Raw genomic sequence first — 24,130 nt, 5'->3', positions numbered from 1 at the left:
TTGCTTTTGTGCTGACGGTTGTGATAATGGTTGTATGATAGAGTATGGTTTAGGGGTATTGATGATATAAATACTTTAAATATTTCTGTAAATGGAGCAATGGCAAACTGTGTTACTGCATGTTAGGGTTCTAATTGGTGATGGTGTGCAGTATTTTTGTTCTTCTTTCCTATATGACTGCTACTGTCGAGGTCTTTCCGTGTCACCAGTGTAAGCGCTGGTTCATCAAAAAGCCAATTAGACGACAGCTTCTGCGTAAGGTCTCATCTCGTTGACTGTCTGTCTATGTGTGTGTGTGTGTGTGTGTGTGTGGAAGCGCAATGGCCGAGTGATTAGGGCAGCAGACTCGCGGTCGTAGGATCGCGGTTTCGATTCCCAGACCGAGCGTTGTGATTGTTTATTGAGCGAAAACACCTAAAGTTCCACGGCTTCTAACCTAGATCCAAGGCTCCTTCATTGGAATTTCAACATCAACAACAGGGTATTTTTGTTTGTTTGTATGTATGCATGCATATATGTATGTATGTATGTATGTATGTATGTATGTATGTATGTATGTATGTATGTATGTGTATGCATATCTAAACATGTCTTATCTCTATGTTTCTAGGTTCAACAACACAGTGGTAATCGGTGAGATGAAAGATGCATTCAGAATCGGATTTCAAATTTCTGTGACGAATAGCACTAGTCCTTATGCAATATTTAATTTCGTGGCTTTCGACAGCTGCTCCGATGGTAAGTACACTCTTCAGTTCTTAAGAAAAGTTCTTGTTTCAGTCATTAGAGTGCGGCCATGCTGAGGCACTGCCTTGAAGGAATTTAGTCGAATGTATTTACACATTTGTGTGTATGTCTTTCTGTCTGTACTTGCCCTCCACAACCGCTTCACAACCGGTGTTGGTATGTTTACGTAAATTAGCGTTTCGGTAAAAGAGAACAACAGAATAAGTACCAGGCCTTAAAAAACTACTGGGACCGGTTCATGTGACAAAATTCCTCAAGTCGGTACTCCAGCATGGCCGCAGTCTAATGACTGAAACAAGTAAAATGATAAAAGATATACATGTATGTGTGTGTGGGTGGGTGTGGGTGGGTGGGTGGGTGTGAGTGTGTGTGTGTGTGTGACTATGTGTGTGTATGTGTATGCATTTCTACCAACGACGCTGACACGTTTTGGCATGCCATGTTGCAACGGCAGCGTTAGAACTTGGGCCCGCAGCCCTTGTTACAACGTTGATATTGAAATGTGGAAAACGCCATTTAAATAATAACGCTGAGTTTATTGAATTCAGATATCAGAATGGTCAATCCTCTTCTATTCACTTTCGAAACCATAATTACGAGAACGTTGTTCTAGCAAATAATCGACGCCAGTAAAAACCAATAAAGTAGTAGTAGTAGTAGTAGTAGTAGTAGTAGTAGTTACAACAACACCAAAACAACAAAACAGTAACAACAATGATATGAAATGTGAAAAGAATTTAATCCCAAACATCAGGCACCAACGAGGAACCTCAGATATATATATATATACATATATATATATATATATATATATATATATATATATATATATATATATATATATATATATATATATATATATATATATATATATATATGAATAAATATATAAATAAATAAATAAATAAATGAATAATTAAAAGAGCTGATTATAAATGAAACAAAAAAAAAAGGTCCGATTTAAGTGACTTTCATCTTCTCTAACAAAATTGTTCCAAATTTCAACTATCTCCAATCATTTATGAAAGAGCAGACGACTATTTTATGAAGCAGCAGACGATTAGATATAAAGCGCTGTTGGCGCCATATTGTGACCGGTCAAATGCCTTGAAGCTGATGGCTCTGAAGACCTTTGTAACTCCTATTAAGTCATACGCTGATTAACAGGCCCTTACATCTTATGACATCACTTCCTGTTAATAGCTCTCTCGATTGTTGGGGATTTGTATAATACAATATTTTTCTGTAAACGTCCGTATTGTGCTTTTCTAGTCAATTTATTCTCAAATTTGTTGAACGCAAGCACATATATGTCTGCGAGTGCACATGAATGTGTCTATGTGTTTATGTATGCGTCAGTATGTATATGCATGTGTATATACATACATACATGCATATATATATATATATATATATATATATATATAAAATCCTATTATATCTGCTTTGTAATATAAGTCATCGAACTAACACTTGAAAGTGAATCATATCATTGTCTACCGACTGTATACGCACATACACTCTATTTATACAATATAAAATAATACACACACACATACACGCGCGCGCGCGCACGCACACGTACATTCTGTCATTAGACTGCGGCCATGCTGGGACACTACCTTGATGAATTTCTCGTCGAATTGTCGATCCGAGTTCCGTTTTTCAAGCCTCGTACTTATTCTACCGGCCTCTTTGATCGAAACCGTTAAGTTAGAGGCTGTAAACAAACCCAAAACGGTTTTCAAGCGGTGGGGGTAAATACAGGCACAAAGAAATTCACATAGATATAATCTACAGATAAAGTAAAAGATGCTCCTTGTATGTGCATATATATACAAATAGATATATGTATATATGTGCATATGTGTATATGTATATATATATATATATACATATACATATATACACACACATACATATGTATATGTGTATGAATGTGTGTGTGTACACATGTATGTATATACATATATGTATGTATCAATGCATGTATGTTTATGTATAAGATAGCCTTCCATCTACACTTTCCGCCTACTTAATACTGTTCACAGACCATTGGCTAACTCGAGGCTAGAGTGGAACAGATATCCACAAAGCACAGCGCAACGGGATCGAATCTAGTGATATCCAAACTAAGGCCTTTACAAAAACGTGCCTAAGCTTGCCCCTTTAATAATGTCTCCCGAAAACCCCTACTATTATTACCATTATCATTTCTTTTTTTATTATTATGAAATTCTTCCCAGATCAACTTTGCCTTTCATTCTTTCGGAGTCAATAATATAAGTACCAGTTGAGCACTGGGGGGGGGGTCAATCATGCTGGCCTTAAGCCAAAATTTGAAACCGTTGTTGTTGTTGTTGTTGTTGTTGTTTCTCAGACTGGATCACCATCATAGTATTGCAAAGAAGCATCTTTAATGATCTACTGTCGACAACAGTATGACAATAATAGTGGCTTTTTTTAACAAATAGAAACCTTTGTGGGGATTGAACTCGCGTAGCAACTAAATGTTCACAGGATTTCGTACTGCATTCCACTGTTTCATGCAAGCCTCTGTTTCAGACACGCCACCATGTCTGGCCCTTCCTCATTTCCGGCGCTCCACTTTTTCAATTGTCATCACTGTCACATTGTTTCTCTCATCTCATAAAAACCAAAAGAACTCGATAAATGTCTATGGTTTGAGTCTCATCTTCTAATTTTCTTGAGTGTGTCTTTTTGAAATCATTTCAGAGACTCTTTTCTGTCCGCTTTACGAAGTTTCTTGCAACGATCTCACTTGTATTTCTCGCGACCAAAAATGCGACATTGAACAGAACTGTGAGACTCTAAGAGAAGATGAAACAGGATGTGGTAAGTTTTGTTGCTGTTGTTGCTGTTGTTATTGTTGTCGAAAAGGAAAGTCGATTGTACGGCGGTTACATTGATATTATGTTCGGTCACGTTGTTCCATATTCCCACGTGTAATACTGTTAGTCCTTTTTATTTTAATTTACTTCCTTGAGAAGAAATATTTCCGTAGAAGTTTTCTAATCATAGGTACACGAACCATAAATACGAGGTCTGATAATACATACATACATATATATATATATATATATATATATATATATATATATATATATATATATATATATATATATATATATCAGGACTGTTGCTATGGTAACAGAGCTAAAGTATGCAGAGTGAAGCTGCTCGGCACAGATTGACCTTGAACTTTGTCGCGCACGCACAATGAGTTATAACGTTATGTTGCTTGTAGCAGTGCTTGGAGGTAAAGTGTGTAGAGTATGGTCGTCTCATCACACCCCCAGAGTGACCATGGCAGGGAAAATTGAACAGAAGATCGGATTTCAGCTGCGCAGGACCTCTTTGGTTGTATCGAGGAAGACGAGCATTTTCTTTGAAAACGGTAATAACAGGTGACGAATTATGAGTCTATAACTATGACCCCGAAATCAAGGTTCAGTTTTTGAAGTGGAAGACCCCAAGAAGATTTCAAGACGCTCAGGAAATCTTAGAGAATTCGACTTGCTATACACAGAAAGGAGTTTCATGAATGTTTCCATCAGTGGAAACGACGCTGCATAAAATGTGCGGCTTTCGAAGGAGATTACTTCGACGGGGATTAACTGGCGATTTCAAATATGTTATAGCTTTCTTCCTATAATGCTAATCCCGATATTTTTTTAAGCAGACTTCGTATAAAACTGTTGTACTCACCTCGTTTTATTAATATGTAATTTGTTCCTTGAATACTTATATACATACACACACGCACAAACACGCAAATATAAATCTTTGTGTGTGTGTGTGTGTGTGTGTGTGTGTGTGTGTGTGAAGGCGTGTGTCTAGTGGTTAGAGTATTGCATTCATAATCGCAAGATCGTGATTTCGATACCCAGGCCGGCGGTGCAATATGTTCTAAAACGAAACATTTTATTTCCCATTGCCCCAGTCCACTCAGCTGTAAACGGATAACCCTGTGACGGACTAGCATTCCGAATATTGTCTTGCCCTCTTAGCCAGCGTGGTGGGGTGGTGGCAACATTAGAAAGTTACAACAATGCGAGGAAGTACATTGTAACAGCAAAGTGAGCTGTTGTTGTTGTTCGGCTCCAAGTCCGCACTAAATGAGCTCCAAGTCCGCACTAGATGAGCTCACCTTCGGTCCACAAAGCATTTAAGCCATGGACCTTCCGTTTTATTTTCAGACAAGCTAGGACTCCCCGTTTATCTGACTATGCTTAACATAAAAGGGGTTGATTTGAAGAAGAATTAGCTGCTATTGCAAGCAGTTTGAGCGATCACTCTGCGGTCTCCTCTCTTTTTTTTTTTTTTCGTCTCAAGTTCTAAATAGGCAATCTTGCTTTTTACTGCAATCACACGAGAATAATTGAAGAATTATTTCATGGCTTGCAATGTTGGATTAAAATCTATTATAGACAGAAAGGTTACCTGCAGAGAGATTCCTTAGAAAGAATTCCTCTAGATTTAATGCTATCCTTAGTTGAGATAATAAGTATCGCCGTAAGACGGCGATCTGGCAGAACCGTTAGCACACCGGGTGAAATGCATTTTGTCCCCCTTTACGTTCTGAGTTCAAATTCCGCCGAGGTTGACTTTACCTTTCATCCTTTTCGAGTCGATTAAATAAGTACCTGTTATGCACAGGGGTCGATGTAATCGATTTATCTCTCCTATGTATTGCTGGCCTTGTGTGTCAAAATTAAAACTATTATTAATCTCACGTTACAGACGATCTCCCGAGATGTGCCCTCTGTTCATTCGAGGAAGACTTCTGCTGCTGGCGAAACTCCCAATCTAACAAAGAACTGAAGTGGGTCCGCCATTTAGGATCTACACCAACTGAAAAAACAGGACCATTCAGTGATCACACAAGCGGATCAGGTAAGTTCTTATGCAGAAACATCATTCACTGACCATTGATTGTGTATCAATGTAGCCCAGGGCTACACAGCTGATTGTTAAACACGGCATTCGATGTGTCAACCTCACAGACAGCCGACATATCAATTTAGTTCCGTACATTCAGTCAAGTTAATTTCTTATGTGACAAAAAGACTCTACACTTACTTTGAAGAGCTTCGGTTGCATGCCAACATTCCATTGTGATGTTTCCTTGTAAAAACAATGCAGATATTTTGTATAATCATTGCTGAAAACCTCAGACAAAATAAATATCGTCTTATTTTCTCATTCTGTCTGTCCGTATATTTATCTCTCTTTCTATAGAGTTATTAATGGTTACCTCCATCCGATTCTCGATATAACTACCTGCCTGTCACTCTTCCACTCGCTTTCCCTCCTTCTCTCCCTCTCTCTCTCCCTCTCTCTCTCTCTCTCTCTTTCTATATATATATATATATATATATATATATATATACATACATGTTTATAAGTATGTATGTATGTGGGTGACCAATTGTTCTGTGTGTATATGCGTATTCGTGTGAGAGTGAATATATATATATATATATATATATATATATATATATATATATATATATATATATATATATATATATGGTCATTCCTCTTATATGTATGTAATATAAATTTCTGAATCTTCAGATATTTTTCAATATGCTAGGCCACTGGTTTAAATTGATATTAATCTAACATCAATTTTTACACTTATTATTTTAATGTATATATATATATATATATATATATATATATATATATATATATATATATATATATATATATATAAACAAATAGTAAATGAGTATATGCATATATATGTACAGGTATGTGCATACCGACATCTACCTGTATGTATAGGTGCATATCTGGGTACAGGACATTGCAAACAAAACGTAGACGAGAAAACACACACAAGCCACATAGAGAACATTCTTCTTCATCAGCTACCCCCGTTTTAACACCGGCGTTTCGAAGAGCTGGGCAGGACGCATCGTTAAAACGGCTCTTCCCATGGACCGCAAATTAAATTTGTATACACAAATTAAATCTTGCCATGGAGAAATGTAGTGGCGGACAAAAAACAAGACAGGAAAACAAACAGAAAAGGCTTTACAGCCAGACGAGAAAAATTATGTGTGTATGAACGCTGTGAGGCACGAACTTGAAAAGTAAGGACGAAGTAGTTCGCGTGTTTGCTCGGCGATAGCCAAGGAAGAAAAGGATTATTGACCGGAAGCATGTGACCATGCCGGTGTAAGTGGAAGAGATACATATATATATGATATATATACATACATATATATATATGCATACATATAAATGTGTATCTGAAATTACTGTTTATATATCTATCTATATACATATATTATACAATATATGTGTGTGTCTGAGTGTGCGTGCGCGCGCGTGTGTGTAATGGTGGTGAGGGTGATTGAGGGCGTGTTCTATTGAAGGCATTAAGTGTTTCAGTTAAAGTTTTTTTGTTAAATCGACTTTTTTTATATTTTGTCTACCACCCTTTAATTCATAGCTTGGTAAAATAACTTGTCTTCGTCCATAAATGTTTCCACGACCTTTTTCGACCTTATCTTTTCATAAAACAGAACATATGTATCTCACCTAATCACAACTAACAGTTAGATATTTCTACGAAAACACCCGCATGAAAAACTCTCCCTTCAACACGAAACAGCAGACATGCAGACCACAAACTATACTTTGGAGAATCAATATAATATACGACGAATTTCAATGTAAGCAACATGAAAGTTGTAAAAGTTTTCAATCAAATTATTACATTAGACAAACAAGTGAAATATTTTCTCGATGATAGCAAAACATTTACGACAAGGACCCATTACAACACATTATATTACAGCACACGAAACAAGTAGATAAGAGACTATTAGTCGATAACACTACTAGCCTATGTGGAATTGTACACAAAGTGGACTGGAAAATTAACTCTTGAAAGTTTATTCATAACAAAATACACGCGAAAACTAAACAAACGCATGAAGCACACATGAAATGAATGATGAAAATAGCTGAGAGATAACCTTTGAACAATTCTGTAATCCGACGATGATTATTTTAGGAGTCACACTATTGTTACTATAAGCTCTTGCTGCTAAATACAAAACGCGGTGCAACGTACCATCACCATCATCATTTCCATTCAGAAGATAAGGTCAGGAATGTTTTGAAATGTTAATGGATTTAGAAACTCTATGGACTCAAAATAAACTTTAAAAGGCAACAATGAGAAGCAGTTAATTGAAAATTAAACCCGTACCACAATCGGATCATCAAAATTACGGCTTTGAAAGAAATTTTATTCCATATATATATATAAATATATATATATATATATATATATATATATATATATATATATATATATATATATATATATATATATACACACACGTATATACATATACATATATGTACATATATATACTCGTATGTATGTATGTGCGTATATGTATATATATATATAAATATATATATATATATATATATGCATAATAGATAGATAAGGCATACAGACAGACAGACAGACAGACAGATAGATAGATAGATAGATAGATAGATAGATAGATAGATAGATAGATAGATAGATAACATAAGCATTTGTATAGCGGTTTTATTGTCTTTACTCTCGTGTACCAATATACTATTGCCCTTCTCTCTGTATGTTTATTTACTGATATACACAATACGCAACACACACATAACACAAACAAAATTACAAACACTACCACGTGTAGATATATAATTGGCGAGAGGCTGCTGTGTGTATACGCACAGACAACGGTATTTAAAAAGCTGTATGTAGTTTTAGAAATATAGATTCTTATATTTACATACGTTTGAAAGGTGCCTTTGAGGTATATGTCCGTAACACATAGCTTCTACTTTTTATTATTTTCTCAGAAAAAAACATATTTGTGCCACTTGGCTAAGAGTATATAATTACGGAACGATAACAAAATTACACCCACTCAAAATCACTTGCGATACCATATGTAGCTTTAAGCAAGTTTTATTGCTCGCCAAATAAATACTGCAATATTCAGTGAATTACTAGTGAAGAAAATATACCAAAATGTGTACGTTTATCGAAATAAGGCAACGAAATATAATTCGTCCATAAATATTCATAATTAACTTCCAAAATGTATTGATTAATAACAAATTTATACAGAGCTACTTGACAATGAATTAGCCAAAAAAAACATATAATATATACATATATATACGCATATAGACACATAGATATAAGGAAATGCACACACACACACACACACACATATGCATTATATGTATATATATAATATACATATATATATATATATGTTGTGTGTGTGTGTGTGTGTGTGTGTGTATGTATGTGTGTGTGTGTGTGTGTGTGTGTGTGTGTGTGCGCGCGTGTGTTATTTTTCTCTGAGCGGAGGACTTGTAATTATTGAATACTAATCGCAGATATAATTCTATATTATTCTTTAAGACTTTCAGATTAGCCCCAGGAACCATACAACTACCAAACAAAACAACAAAATGGAAGCTATTAGCTGACGTCTTCTCGGATTATCGATTAACTCCAACACTCAGTTTATTTATTTTGCCTGATTTCGACATTTTCCCGGTTTCATAATACCATTTACTCTGCACGCACACACACACACACACGCACATATACGCCCACGCGAATGTGCTCTAACTCTCTCTCTCTCACACACACACATACACATATGAAATATCTCATATATCTGCGACTGTCTGTTTGTGTATGTGCATAAATGTAAATGTATATACATATGCATGTATATATTTTTATGTATGTGTATGTGTATATTAACGTCTGTTTGTTTTTCATGTCGAGTTATAATAAAAGCAATTCAACATTAAACTAAAGAATTACTCTATATCTTTTGTAGAGTGCATATTCCTTATTCATTTACGAGAAGAGCAATGACAGTGATTTCAAAGCTTCGGCTTGCCAGTCTTTCCCGGATTGTGTGTTTGTGTGTGTCTGTATATATACATAGGCGCAGGAGTGGCTGTGTTGTAAGAAGCTTGCTTCCCAAACACATGGTTCCGGGTTCAGTCCCACTGCGTGGCATCTTGGGCAAGTGTCTTCTACTATAGCCTCGGGCCAATCAAAGTCTTGTGAGTGGATTTAGTGGACAGAAACTGAAAGAAGCCCGTTGCATATATATATGTGTGTGTGTGTGTGTGTGTGTGTGTGTGTGTGTGTGTGTGTGTGTATGTGTAAGTATATGCGTATGTATGTATGCATGTATGTATCCATGTATGTATGTGTGTGTATGTATGTATTTGTATGTCTATGTTTGTCCACCCACCATCGCCTGACAACCGATGGTGGTGTGTTTATGTCCCCGTCACTTGCCGGTTCGGCAAAAGTTACCGATAGAATAAGTACTAGGCTTACAAAGAATAAGTCCTGGCATTGATTTGTTCGACTAAAGATGGTACTCCAGCATGACCGCAGTCAAATGACTGAAACAAGAAAAGGAAAAGAATAAAAAGAATAATATATATACATATATATATATATATATATATATATATATATATATATATATATATACACGCGTGTATTGTTTCGGTAGGGTCCAAGATGATGGTTCATCACAATTCTATATTGTAAATCGGTTGACGGGCTCCCGATAAATAGGTTTTTAGAGGGTGATATATAAGAAACAAGTTTAAAATAATGGTCGTTATAGATAATTCCTTTATTGAAGCAAATTTCTGGCTTCAAATTCCCCATCCCCAAATTTTCAGAATTTGTACATTTAGCACCGTATGGCGTTATGTATTCCTCATGAAATAATTTCATCGCTCGGATTTTATGAATTTTTCAGTTCTATGGACACTCTATATTACACTACTTGATAGCCGGCTCCGTAAGAGGAGCTTTATGCGACAATCACACGATTCTCTGAGCCAACATCTTATACTACTCATTTGTAAATGTGTGTGTATGAGTGTGTGTGTGTGTGTGTGTGTGTGTGTGTGTGTGTGTGTGTGTGTGTGTGTGTGTGTGTGCGTGCGTGTGTGTGTGTGTGTGTGTGTGTGTGTATGTGTGTATACAGAGAGACAGAGGGAGACAGAAACAGGAAAGAGAGAGAGGTTTGTCGCTGAAATAACTTGTCGTGTCTCCTTGAAGTACTGTTTAAACGAGATAAATTAATTACTTCGACTATGCCGTACGGTATTGTATCAAACAATTTATTTCACTTTTATTCCTTAATAAATTCTATTTGTAGCTGATATTTTGACGTATAATACTCTAAACGTCAGATATCCTTTAGATACTGCAATGTCGTTTATGGTTGGTCACGTGGCATTCTTCATCCGACAAACTTGCTTGGAAATGAATTTCTTAAAACAGTTTTTTTACTGAAAATATGAAGAATTATGCTCACTCGTCACGCGAAAAGTAAGTCGTTCTCAACCAAATTTTTATTTACAAGGAACACTTTTTAAGGAATTTTATTCTCAAAATTTCACTTGAAATATATATGTTTTCAAAGGCGAATAGGCATCGACAACTAGCAAGCCATGCTACTCCAGACTGATGATGAGCAATCACTCTGAAGCTAGTCTCTGGATGCTGGCATTGCTGGGTGGAGGTGCTTGTCTCTCCTTTGAAAACATAAGGACACAGAAAATGTGTCATGGCCAACTGGAAACGGTGTTTCCTAGGGCTAAATAGCAGTAGCGTTCTTCCCTTCCAGGGGACTGTCACATGAAGTACACAACATACTATCACTTTATATATATATATATATATATATATATATATATATATATATATATATATATATATATATATATATATATATATATATATATATATATACATATATATATATATATATATATACATATATATATATATATATATATATATATATATATATATATATATATATATATATACAAGGCAAGCTGGCAGAATCGTTAACATGCTGGACGAAATGCTTAGCGGTATTTCGGTCGATGAAATAAGTACCACTGGGGTCAATGTGATCGACTAGTCCCCTCCCTCAAATTTCAGGCCTTGTGATTATTGTATATATATATATATATAAAGATAGATATGGCCGGTCTTTGGGGTTACCCAGGATTTCACGTCCATAAAGCGCTTAGCTTTACAGCGGTTCTTCAAAGCCTAAAAGCCGTTAGCATATGGTCTCTCTCGCAAGTGGCCTCTCTTGAAATTGGAGGAGGTAAAAACTTCGCCACTCTGTCAACAACCGCTATTTAATTCTTTTCTACTCTAGGCACAAGGCCCGAAATTTTGGGGGAGGGGGCCAGTCGATTAGATCGACCCCAGTACGCAACTGGTACTTAATTTATCGACCCCGAAAGGATGAAAGGCAAAGTTGACCTCGGTGGAATTTGAACACAGAATGTAGCGGCAGACGAAATACCGCTAAGCATTTCGCCCGGCGTGCTAACAATTCTGTCAGCTCACTGCCACCTTTGGTTTCGTTTTCTAGATCTAGATTTTGGGTCTACTCTGTAGATACGCTCAGGCTTGCGCAACTTTCTCCAAGCCCCAAACTGCGCAACCACTCAATTAGTAGGTAAGACGTGGAACTGCTGTCACATGTAACTAAGAATTTGATAGAAACACACTTAACAAAGCAAATTGGAAGAATGAAATTCATTCAGTGTTTTTAGCTTTAACAAGATTTGACAGTGAAACTGGAAATGCTTTCAAATGAAAACTAAACGACACCGAAATTCTTCATGACATGCGCAATGACGACCTTTATTTATTTATTTATTTTGAAGGATTTGTGAGATACGTTACTCAAATAATGCAATATACTGCAGGATGTTGAGAGGTTCATTATGATTGTCATGATTGCTGTTGTTGTTGTTGTTATATTGTTTACGTCATCGTCAATGTGGTCACGGTAGTCTTCAGTTTATTAGAATGTGTGCCGCCCGGAGCAGCCTTTGGATTTGTCGTCCTACCCTGGGCCCCCACCCAAGTCTGTACAAGCTTATATAGGTAACCGAAAAGTGCCACCTCTATATATGCGTCATCCGGAGTAGATCACCCCGTCGCATCCTCCTCCTATTCCTCCTCGCCCCTCCAACCAAGCTACGCTAGTGGCCCTTTATCTTAATTTCATTTGAAATCCAGGAGACCCATTCTCAGGCTTTCAGACCTAAATCAACTGAGCTTCGTTTCTTTTCTTTCTTTCTGTTTTTATTATCAGTAGGACTATTACATTGTCTATGCGTCCTTCCTTTTGTAAGATATTAAGAGTGTGGCTTGAAGGAAGATTAGCTGTTATGTCTAGCAGGCAAGTCAAGCAACCACTACAGGGAATGCTAGTTTGGCTTGATGTGACGATTAATCTGAGGTTGAACATGAGTCACTTCTTTAATAAGGAATTGCTGAAGCATGGAATAAATTAGCCGCATCAGTTGTTAGCTGTCGAGACACTACATCCTTCAAAACTATTATTCAGACGTAGAGATATACACATTCATAAATACTGTATAAGAAGGAAGGCAAAATATGTCAACTCTAAAACCTATGGCGGCCTTTCACGAGAGAAAGCATGAAGACTATTTCAGTAATCTGGGTAAAACAGGAGATGTCAATGAGCCACTTCTACTTGTTGTATCGCCTATAAATCAGGGTTTCTTACTCTTTTTTTTATCTCTCCACCTGGTTTTCAAAAACATAAAAAAAAGATTCTGAACTCTTTTCTCTCCCCTCTAATTACACAAAACAAAATGGTACCCAGTTTCGGCTTCCTTCCTTCGAATTAATTTTCGTAGTTGAGCAAGATGACTGCCCGATGACAGACGTCTACCAGATAAACTTGGTGGGTAATCAACGTAACATATACAGTAGCAAAGATTATTTCCCGTATGAATCTCGATAGTATAAACCAGCGGTTCCCGACCTTTTCACTACCAAGGACCCCTTTTATTTAAATGAGTTTTCCCACAGACCCCCAGTACTATCTAACTACTGATATGAACTAATGTTCAGAGCCAAACGTCAAGACAAAAGAAATGGTTTGAACTAGTTTGGAGTGAAGCTAAATACTGGAATAGCAGCTTCTCAAACAACGAGAAGAGAAACTGATCTTTCACCGCGCAAAGCGAACAAACCATGATTCAATTTTGCAGTATTGTCGCCATTACATGCTGTCACGAATCGTGGGTATACGCACGATTCGTGACAGCCATATTTACAGCCAGCTTGACTTGATTAGGTGAGAGTTGAGTGCCAAGGCTATGCGAGTGTGGCATTGTCGGTGACAATGTTTAACAGCGTCAATTGCTCAGTTGCTTTTTCCGTACTTTCAGAAGTCAGTCGACATATTTGTAACCGAAAAGCGTTCCATGTTTCTATTTGCAGGCTACTATATTTACACTCAACTGTACACAGATTCGCCATCTTACGCCATTTTGGAAAGTGTGGTTTTCCCTCCGCCACCGCAGCAGACGATCAATAACCAGTCACTTTATTTAAACACCTGCAAGGTTAGAAATCCCATTTATAGCTTCTTGTCATTGCATCATATCTTGTCATTCTTATGACAGTATACGGTATATGTATATATATATATATATATATATATATATATATATATTTATATTGTTGTGTCAGAGAAGAGTCATTCTTTTTTAGTGCCTTATTATTTAACACACTCACCAGTAAAGTTTCCACTTTTCTTTTTTATTTTTCCTAAAATGTTCGTTGCGTCTTGCAACCTTTTCAATAGTTGTTGACTGTGTCCGTTATCCGAGCTCGAATAACCGACACGGATTATTATCATTATTATTAGTAGTAGTAGTAGTAGTAATAGTAGTAGTAGTAGTAGTAGTAGTAGTAGGGCGGTGAGTTGGCAGAACCGTTAGCACACCAGATAAAATGCTTAGCGGCATTTCGTCCGTCCTTACGTCGTTCTAAGTTCAAATTCCACCAAGGTCGATTTTTGCCTTTCATCCTTTCAGGATCGATGAAATGTGTACCAGTGAATCACTGGGGTCGATATAATCGACACGCCCCTCCCCAAAATTTCAGGCCTTGTGCCTATAGTAGAATGTATTATCATCATCATCATCATTATTATTATTATTATCATTATTATTATTATTATTATTATTATTATTATTATTATTATTATTATTATTATTATTATTATCATTATTATTATTATCATTGCATTTCTAGGTTCGATTTTTCTACCACTTCCACGGTTACCATGTGGTTGGACTTATATTGAAAATAGTCAACGTCTGTGACACGAATCAGAGTAAAGTAACCTTGTGGAGAAAATCTGATACCCTTCCAGGTGGTGAAAATGCTTGGAACAAAGTTGTGGCCGTCATAAATGTAACCTACAGGTGAGTTACTTGCCTACCTTTCAAACCGAATTTGCATTAGTTTTTAAAGCACCACCTATGATAATTTTAGCTTGAATAGCCACCGTTATTCACACATAAGGTTTAAATGTAACTATACATCGTATATATGTTTTCCAGCTCTTCCCGCTCTTGAAATTATAAGCAAATACCCGCCTTCCAAATACTCAACGAAGGCTCCTCTATACGATCGCATGGACCAATAAGAGAGTCTCCAAGCAGTCGCTGAACTAGAAATATCGAGCAGAACTCCTTCAAATCATATCTTTCTATCTTAAAAAATGGATGACCGTTGAATGAATTAATCCATTGTATACATTACCAACAAATAGTGGATGTCTGAACTTTACCCACCATATTTTATAATATCTACTATCTGTAATTCAGTTACTAAGAAAATCTGGGAATAATGGTTAGACTATTCTTCGTTGATGAGGTCCAATAAAGCTGAAACATAACGAAAGTTAATCGCTATGCTAACAAAGAGCAGGTTTACTCCCCCATTGTATCCTGTACTATATTTTTAGTTAATTTAATTTCCAGAATTGTCTCCCTTGCCCTTTTAACAATACTTATCGTGATGAAGATTATTGTTTCATTACCATTAGAGATAAAATTTTAATTAAAATCTCATGCTTCACTAGAATATTTTTACTCACTTTTCTTACTTATAAACGTCTATTCTTATATTTTATCCAATTCCTGAACATCTCATTATTGATATTTTTTCTAATTACCTCCATCTCTTGAATTACGTTTATTTTACATTGTTTTACACTACCAAAAGCACTAATTGTTATTAATGGGTCAATTACTTTCGATTAGCTAAGTAAATAACTGATCAACAGTTTGATTCACTGTTCTGTGAATCAAGCAACCAATAAAAAATCTTCCATCGCCAATCGCACACTCATCAGTGATATGCCAACTATACTCCAGATATAAATATATGACCGTCCCGAAATGCAACAATGTGTGTGTGTGTGTGTGTGTGTGTGTGTGTATGATTTGTCTTATCCATTACTCATTCTTCAAAGATTCTTCGCAAGAATATTTCTCTTCGGATGGTCTTGTTTAGACCTGGCTGCATTCAACATTTTATGAATCTTACACGTGTTTGAAGATACAAGAATACCTGTATTTTCGTATGACTAAGTTATTTAAATACCGATCGTATCCCAAAAAAATACCTACTAATTATCCAGGTGACTCTTTCCACACCGCAGCTACTCACTTCAAATCAACGCCATCTGTGGATCGGGGAAGTACTGCAATATTGCTATTGACGACATTAGCATGTCTCCAGAATGTTTTGCTCAAGGTAAGATCACTTCTGAAATATCATTTTAATTTAACAATTATGGTTGATTGCGAACTAAAGCACAACGTCGTTCTATTGGCTTGGTGCATAATTATTGCGACTTTTTTTTTTTCAACAAATTTTATTCAACAAAAACTATAATAATATTTAATAGAAGCATCTTTAAATGACCGTCTGCCAAGCAAATGGGGAGCAGTAATTGAAGTAGATGGTGAATATGCTCCGGAATAATCATTTAAAGATGTTTTTGTTACATGTTATTGTTTTTTTTTAATAAAATTTGTTGAAAAAAAGCCGCAATAATTATGCACCAACTCAATAATTAATCTCATTATCTTTTACATTGTTTAATGAGAGGAAAACGGGGCGTTATCAAGGGTCTTTTCTCTATGAAGGTTTTTAAGAAAAAGCGGGGAAATGCTGACTCATGGGTTGTTGCAGTGCGTTGTAGTACATCAAAGTATTCAATTATCCGCTGCAGGGGTCGCGTTAAACCGAACAAAGGATTAAGACTATTAGCCAGTAACAGCTACAGTTAATCCAGCGGATTTCTACCTCTTCAGTTTTGGTGACAAGATTCAGTGGACCCAGGACCACCTGAGTGAGGAGTAAAGTTAGTAAGCTTCTTGTAATGAAGTCGCTCCATTTCAAATTTGGTGAACATCGAGTCGTTATTGGGTTAGCGTTCAGTTATTGGTTCGTTATTGGATTCGGGTTCAATAACATATCAGATTTTGAAAGGTTGGTGTCTCCTTGCTCAGCCTTTCTCCGCTTCTAGAGAAAGGGGACGCTGTGAGAGAACCTTCTACCACCACCTTTCCCACGAGGTAACTTAGCCGACTCCGAGGGAAGAGGGGCGAGAGAAGAAGAAGAAGAAGAAGAAGAAGAAGAAGAAGAAGAAGAAGAAGAAGAAGAAGAAGAAGAAGAAGAAGAAGAAGAAGAAGAAGAAGAAGAAGAAGAAGAAGAAGAAGAAGAAGAATCAAGCCCACTACCTGATTAGAATTTGATTTATCGACCTCATAAAGATAAAAAGTATGAACGTAGAATCTTTAAGTAGACAAGCTATAAATAATAGCGTGTAAAATAATGGGTCTAAAAAACCCTTTGAGTAGAAAAAGTCGAAGGTTACACGTAGGACTCGTACTTCTGATAGAGAAATTCGAAGTATTACTTTGGTTCAATTGTAGAACATCTCTCATGGTCACAGATGTGGATTCGAGTACTACAGGTAACCTTCAACTTATTCTATCAAAAGGACTTTGTAACCCAATATATAGCTTAATCTAATTCCTATTCGACCATTTCAAAAAAAACAGAACAAGAATTATTCTAAGCTCTCTTAAAATTTATAAATTCTTCTAAGCACAGGCGTTTGCTTTCAAAATACATGGTTCCCGGTTCAGTCCCACAGTGTGGAGCCTTGGGCAAGTGTCTTCTACTATTGCCTCAGAATGACCAAAGCCTTGTGAGTGGATTTTATAGCAGGAAAATGAAAGACCGTCGTGTGTGTGTGTATCTTTATGTCTGTGTTTGTCCCCCACCACCGATTGACAACCAGTGTTGGTTTGTTTACGTTCCCGTAACTTACTAGTTCGGCAAAAGAGGTCAATAGTTTAAGTACCAGGCTTTATTTTTTTTTTGTTTTTAAAGTACAAGGGTAGATTCGTTTGTCCAAAAAAGCTCTTCCTGAGAGAAGTAAAAGATAAAAGATGTCGATTATTATTAATGTTTCTATTGACAGGTTTGTTAGAATCAGCTAACGGAAGCGCAACGAATGCAGCGAAATACAAGAAAAACGCCACGTTTTACCACAATTCTTCAACGGTCTGCTATAGTGATCGAGGGGGTAAGTGGAATGTTTCACATATTCGCAAACCTTCTGGGTTTATTATAATGATTAAGACTTTAAAAAAAAATCAAATGATAGCATTGTAGTTGTGGGTGGGGCTCCTTGTAGCTGCAGGTGGGACCCCTTGTAGTTGCGGATGGGCCCTTTTAGTCTCCTGGCAACCAATATTTTTAGACCCAGTCCACCACTGTATATGTATATATTTATGTGCGTGTGTTTGTGTCTGTGTTTGTCCCCCACCACCATCGCTTCACAACCGATGTTGGTGTGTTTACGTCCCCGTAACTCAGCGGTTCGACAAAAATATCCGATAGAATAAGTACCAGGCTTACAAAGAATAAGTCCTGGGGTCAATTTCTTCGACTAAGAGGTGGTGCTCCAGCATGGCCGCAGTCAAACGACTGAAACAGATAAAAGAATACATACATACAAACATACATTTTTACACGTACATACAAATATACATACGCACATACACACACACATACATACATACATACATACATACACACACACATACATACATTATGTGATATATACTATTTTGTTTCATTTCAGATTCTCCTTTAATCACAGAACGCAATGGTTCCACCCGTTTTGTTCGTCACAATGGTAGGTTCTTCAGCACTCTCTTCGCCATTTCACTTTGTATCCGTTTATTTCTCTCTCTTTCTTTCTCTCTCTCTCTCTCTCTCTCTCTCTCTCTCTCTCCTCTCCCTTTCCCACTTTCTCTCAACTTCATCAAAAGTTTAATTAAAATACTTCATTTTACGTCATACTGGTGATTTCTAAAAAGAATGAAATAGTGTTGTACATGATTACCACTGACGAAGAAATTGTAAGAACTTCATAGAAAGTAAACACACATAGATAAATATATGAATTCGATGCGTCTTCGCCCTTTAATTACAAATTCTTTAATTACAAATTCAAATTTCTAATCTAGCCAAATATCATGAAGTAATTATCGCTCATGTATCAAGTGCCCGTTAGGGTATACCGCTTACACACAACAACACATATACACGCACGTACACACACACACACACACACACACACACACACACACACACACACACACACACAAATGCATACAAGTATATGCATATTTATGTGTGTGTGTGTGTGTGTGTGTGTTTCTGTGTTTCTGTGTGGAAACCGATGCCTATTGATATCATTGCTGGACGAAAGACGAAGCCATTTCGACGGTAATGAACACTTGGTAGCATATGTAATCAGAGGCTTCCTCTACAAATAAACGCGCCTGCGCACACACACATACACACACAAACACACTCAAAAACGCACACACATATAATTACACATAAACATGTGTGTGTACGTGTGGTATACCCTAACGGACACTTAATTATATATATATATATATATATATATATATATATACTGGCCAGATTGGAGCAAAATCGAGAATAACCAGCCGAAATTGCAAAGATAATCTGGATCTCGACTGAGGAAAGAAAACTCCGAATGACCCGTCCTTGTTTTCTTTGTATCGTCTGTCTGGATGTTTTGTTGTCCCCTTTTTGTATCACCCAACTGTCTGGATGTTTTGCGTTCTTGTCCCATTTTGTATTATTTATATATATATATATATATATATATATATATATATATATATATATATATATATATATATATATCAGAATGGGTAAATATTCAAAATAAATATTCGTATACATTTTATTATTATTATTATTATTATTATTATTATTATTATTGTTTTGATTCTCGCTGTTCTATTTGCGGTTGTTCTTTACTTGAAAGCAGGCAATAACAAATCACCAAAGCTTCCTAGTAGTACCTTCTTCTCATTTGACCCAAAGAGACAATACTCTCCTAAGAATGCGAGCTGTACCCAACAATTCTGTCTTCTGCATCACTTCAAGCCTGACAGTAGCTTATATATGCTTATACATTAAGCATTTCGTTCTATGAGCATATTTACATGCGACTGTTTCTTATGCGTTTTCTGCAAGAATGCACTAACTCGCAACACCCACGCACATACACACACGACATACATAATATGCATTTAAATTGTAGAGTCGAATCTCGTAGTTTAAATATGAAAATCTATTAAAGCAACTTCGAAATTAATCACAAACCAGGACACGAGGTATGGTTAGTGGCAGTGGGAGGTGTTTGGAAGAAAGAAAAGAAGAAGCAAATGAATAAAGATAGAGAGAGAGAGGGGGAGGGATAGATAGATAGATAGATAGATAGATAGATAGATAGATAGATAGATAGATAGACTATATATATATATATATAGCCTAGTTGTGAGGCGTGTTGCACTCACGGTTATAGGTTCGTTTTCCGTAACGGCTGCACGTTGCCCCAGTCCACTCAGCTGTAGATGGGTCACCCTGCCACTGAAAAGCCTTCCGATCTGGAGAAATCTTAGCCAGCAAAACCATCCAAAGCGCATTGTGACCAGTGATGTATGACATCCGATAGTCTGGTCGATCACGTGGTCGCATGATATACATACATACAGAGAGAGAGAGAGAGAGAGAGAGAGAGAGAGAGAGAGAGAGAGAGAGAGAAAGAAAGAGACAGCTACATTTAGAGATAAATTTCTTTAGATTCCTGTTTATCAATATTTTTCATTGCTGTTCGTTCTTTATTTCATTTTTATTCTTTATTTTCAATTTCCACTTGATACACTTTCCTTCCTTCTTTCTTTCTTTCTTTCTCTCTTTCTGTCATTGTTTTTCCTTTCCGTTTCATCTCCTCCTTTTACATTTCCTTTTACATTCGTTTTTCTCTTCTTTTTTTTTCTCCATAATAAACAGTCGCAATCATGAGACGAAGTTATGATTAAATGGACCAGCTTTTTAATCTGCCAATTCTTTTGTACAAGTCAGCCATTAAGTAGCGTTAAGAGCCGTTGACCGGCGCGAGAATTTACCAGCGGGGTATAACACGCATACACACACACATTCATATATGATGCCTGTGAGGCAGCTGATGATGATAATATGTTTGCTATTCTTCTTGTCCGTGAATCTATTAAATATTGTGTTCTCGTTGTTTTAAGTTGTTCTCTGTTTTCGTAGGGTTAAACTTCTTAAGGGGTTGGTTTCTTAGTTTATGGTAGTTTTGTTGTATGCATGATTGTCATTAATAGGGAGTCTTTGAATCAAGAACCAAAGTGAAATGAAACACTCAAAACAGACAAGATAATCAAAAGCGAAACCAATATCAATATGACTTTAGAAGACTCTTCTCTTATTCTCGACCTGCGGAAACTGACAACGACAACCCCCTCAAACCATAACCTCCGACCTCTCAAAGAAAATGGAAGCTCACACTAGTTCAAAGAGAATTTGGATAAGCGGTGCCAAAAGATTGGATCGTCGCGGTCGAAACGCATTTTATCGTAGAAGTAGTAGCAAGATCTCTGTCGTAAATAAGCAGAATACTTTGGACTATGTAGACGTTGGGTATACAAAAAGGTAAGATGGTCATAACTGGATTTTTTTAATCATAAGTCTACTTAGTCACAAAGATGGCTGAGGGCCAAAGAACACCGAGGATATCCGATGACTGCTATCGTTCTAGCTTGGTAATATACACAGCTTGGTAATATAGCTTGGTAATATACACAGTCATTCACAAACACACACTTGCGCAAGCACACACACACATGCACTTTCGCACGCACACATACGCACACACACACACACACACACACACCACAGTATACATCATACACATGCACACACGCGTGCACGCATGCTTTCATCTGGATAATTCTTTTGTCTTCCAGTGTTCAATATTTGGCTGGTGGTCAGTATACTGATAAGTCTAACATCAATGGTAGCCGTCTATTTATGTAAGTATACCCATTACTTTTGTTGCTAAATGTGTTGTGTGGCTGCATGTATGTGTGTGTGTGAGAGAGAGAGAGAGAGTGTGTGTTTGTGTATGTGCGAATGCACGTGACAACTTAACTGAATAAAGAAGTTAATACATTAAATGAAATGAAATAGTTTCATCAAGTTGAAAACAACGTTGAAATCTCGTCCATTTGGGACTTTTCACATCGAAAAACCTCAGAACACGAAACTCCTAAAATCAGTGTTAGTGTCCACACAGCCATATATGTATGTATATGTATATGTGTGTGTCGTGTGTTGTGTGTGTGTGTGTGTGTGTGTGTGTGCGTGTGTGTGTGTGCGTGTGTGTGTAAGTGGCGTATGACTTCTAGTACTTAGTGTATGATTAATGACACTCCAGCCGTGATCATCCAGTCTGTCTTTAAGTGAAGTGTATACAGAAGTATAATAAACAGTTGACATTGTGTATGCTGTGAGGAGAGTGTATGTGTGTATGTGTTTGTGCGCATACTTGTGTGTGTGTGTGAGTGCGTGTGTGTGTTTGCATTACAATTATAGAGCCTTAATTACTTTCAAAATACTCAAATTGAATAACTTTCTTCAGATAGCTGCTGACATCTCACCGACTCTCATTCCCAGCTAAGGGGAGGGGCAATGAGATGTCAACTTATGCCTGACGATACTTATTCCACGATTTTGAATATGAAGACACTAACAGTAAAATCGGTTGATAATCTATAATTGTAGAACAAAACAAGTTTTCATTATGCGCATATCTTCGCAGCCATCAGTTAATACACATAAAACCTCACGCTCATAGAGAGACATAGTCATACATACATATATATATATATATATATATATATATATATATATATATATATATATATATAAATAAATATATATATATATATATATATATATATATATATATATATATATATATATATATATATATATATATATATATATAAATAAATATATATATATATATATATATATATATATATATATATATATATATATATATATATATATATATATATATATATATATATATATATATATATATATATATATATATATATATATATATATATATATATATATATATATATATGTACGAACGTATCGATATATATGTTACATAAGTATATATAAGCATACTATGTATGTATGTATGTATGTATGTATGTATGTATGTATGTATGTGTGTGTGTGTATGTATGTACAGGTGTACACATTGTATGCATTTATTGTGAAGACGTCACCTGTGTGAGCATGACTACATCTGTGCATACTCCAATGCTGACGTATGTACAAAGCCCACAATATAACTACGCTAAAACCGAATCGAGTTCCTGCATATCTCCTCCTCTCACTTCCCATATATCGGTCATCTTACGTCACCTCAACTACCTTCCGTGACACCCAGCTATATTACTCTCTACAATACATATCATGACCGGAAATGAGCCGTCAATCTGCAATGTCCGCTATGTTAGGGCAACATGTTTAAAGACACACAGGTGTTTTCAGTGTGTATTTAATAAGCAAACCATTTAGTAGAGGACCCTAATCGAACAGTGTCCGGTATCGGCATTGCATCGATATTGTGCACGTAACTGGCTGCATGATTTATTCCATGTACATAATGCATATAAACTTTAATTCACTGCACTGTTTATTTCGTGAACGTTCGCAGATGCCAGTTTGTGTATGTATATACGAGTATATATTATACACACACACACAAACACAAAATACTCTTTTATGTATAACATTAAAACATATGCATCTTTGGGCAAGTGTTTTCTACTATAGCCTCGGGCCTTCCAGAGCCTTGTGAGTGGATTCGGTAGACGGAAACTTAAAGAAGCCCGTCGTATGTGTAATATATATATATATATTTATATATATATATATATATATATATATATATATATATATATA

The 24,130-nt window shown here is 36.2% G+C and overlaps 1 protein-coding gene across 1 annotated transcript in view; it reads left to right on the top strand.

Annotated features, from left to right (window-relative positions):
* Nucleotides 1-24,130, top strand: part of LOC106883653 (uncharacterized) — a 125,293-nt gene that overhangs the window by 76,694 nt on the left and 24,469 nt on the right. The window contains exons 3-11 of the mRNA XM_052971436.2: nt 611-738; nt 3,484-3,603; nt 5,512-5,664; nt 14,135-14,259; nt 14,954-15,126; nt 16,371-16,465; nt 18,207-18,311; nt 18,873-18,926; nt 22,108-22,173. Of these exons, the coding sequence (XP_052827396.2) occupies nt 611-738; nt 3,484-3,603; nt 5,512-5,664; nt 14,135-14,259; nt 14,954-15,126; nt 16,371-16,465; nt 18,207-18,311; nt 18,873-18,926; nt 22,108-22,173 (1,019 nt within the window). The remainder of the gene's footprint in view (nt 1-610; nt 739-3,483; nt 3,604-5,511; nt 5,665-14,134; nt 14,260-14,953; nt 15,127-16,370; nt 16,466-18,206; nt 18,312-18,872; nt 18,927-22,107; nt 22,174-24,130) is intronic.

The sequence above is a fragment of the Octopus bimaculoides genome, chromosome 11 (assembly GCF_046866305.1).
Source record: "Octopus bimaculoides isolate indiv1 chromosome 11, ASM4686630v1, whole genome shotgun sequence".
In the NCBI taxonomy this organism is placed as follows: domain Eukaryota; kingdom Metazoa; phylum Mollusca; class Cephalopoda; order Octopoda; family Octopodidae; genus Octopus; species Octopus bimaculoides.
The sequence above is the reverse complement of the archived record's forward strand: the minus strand, read 5'-3'. Positions and strand labels throughout refer to the sequence as shown.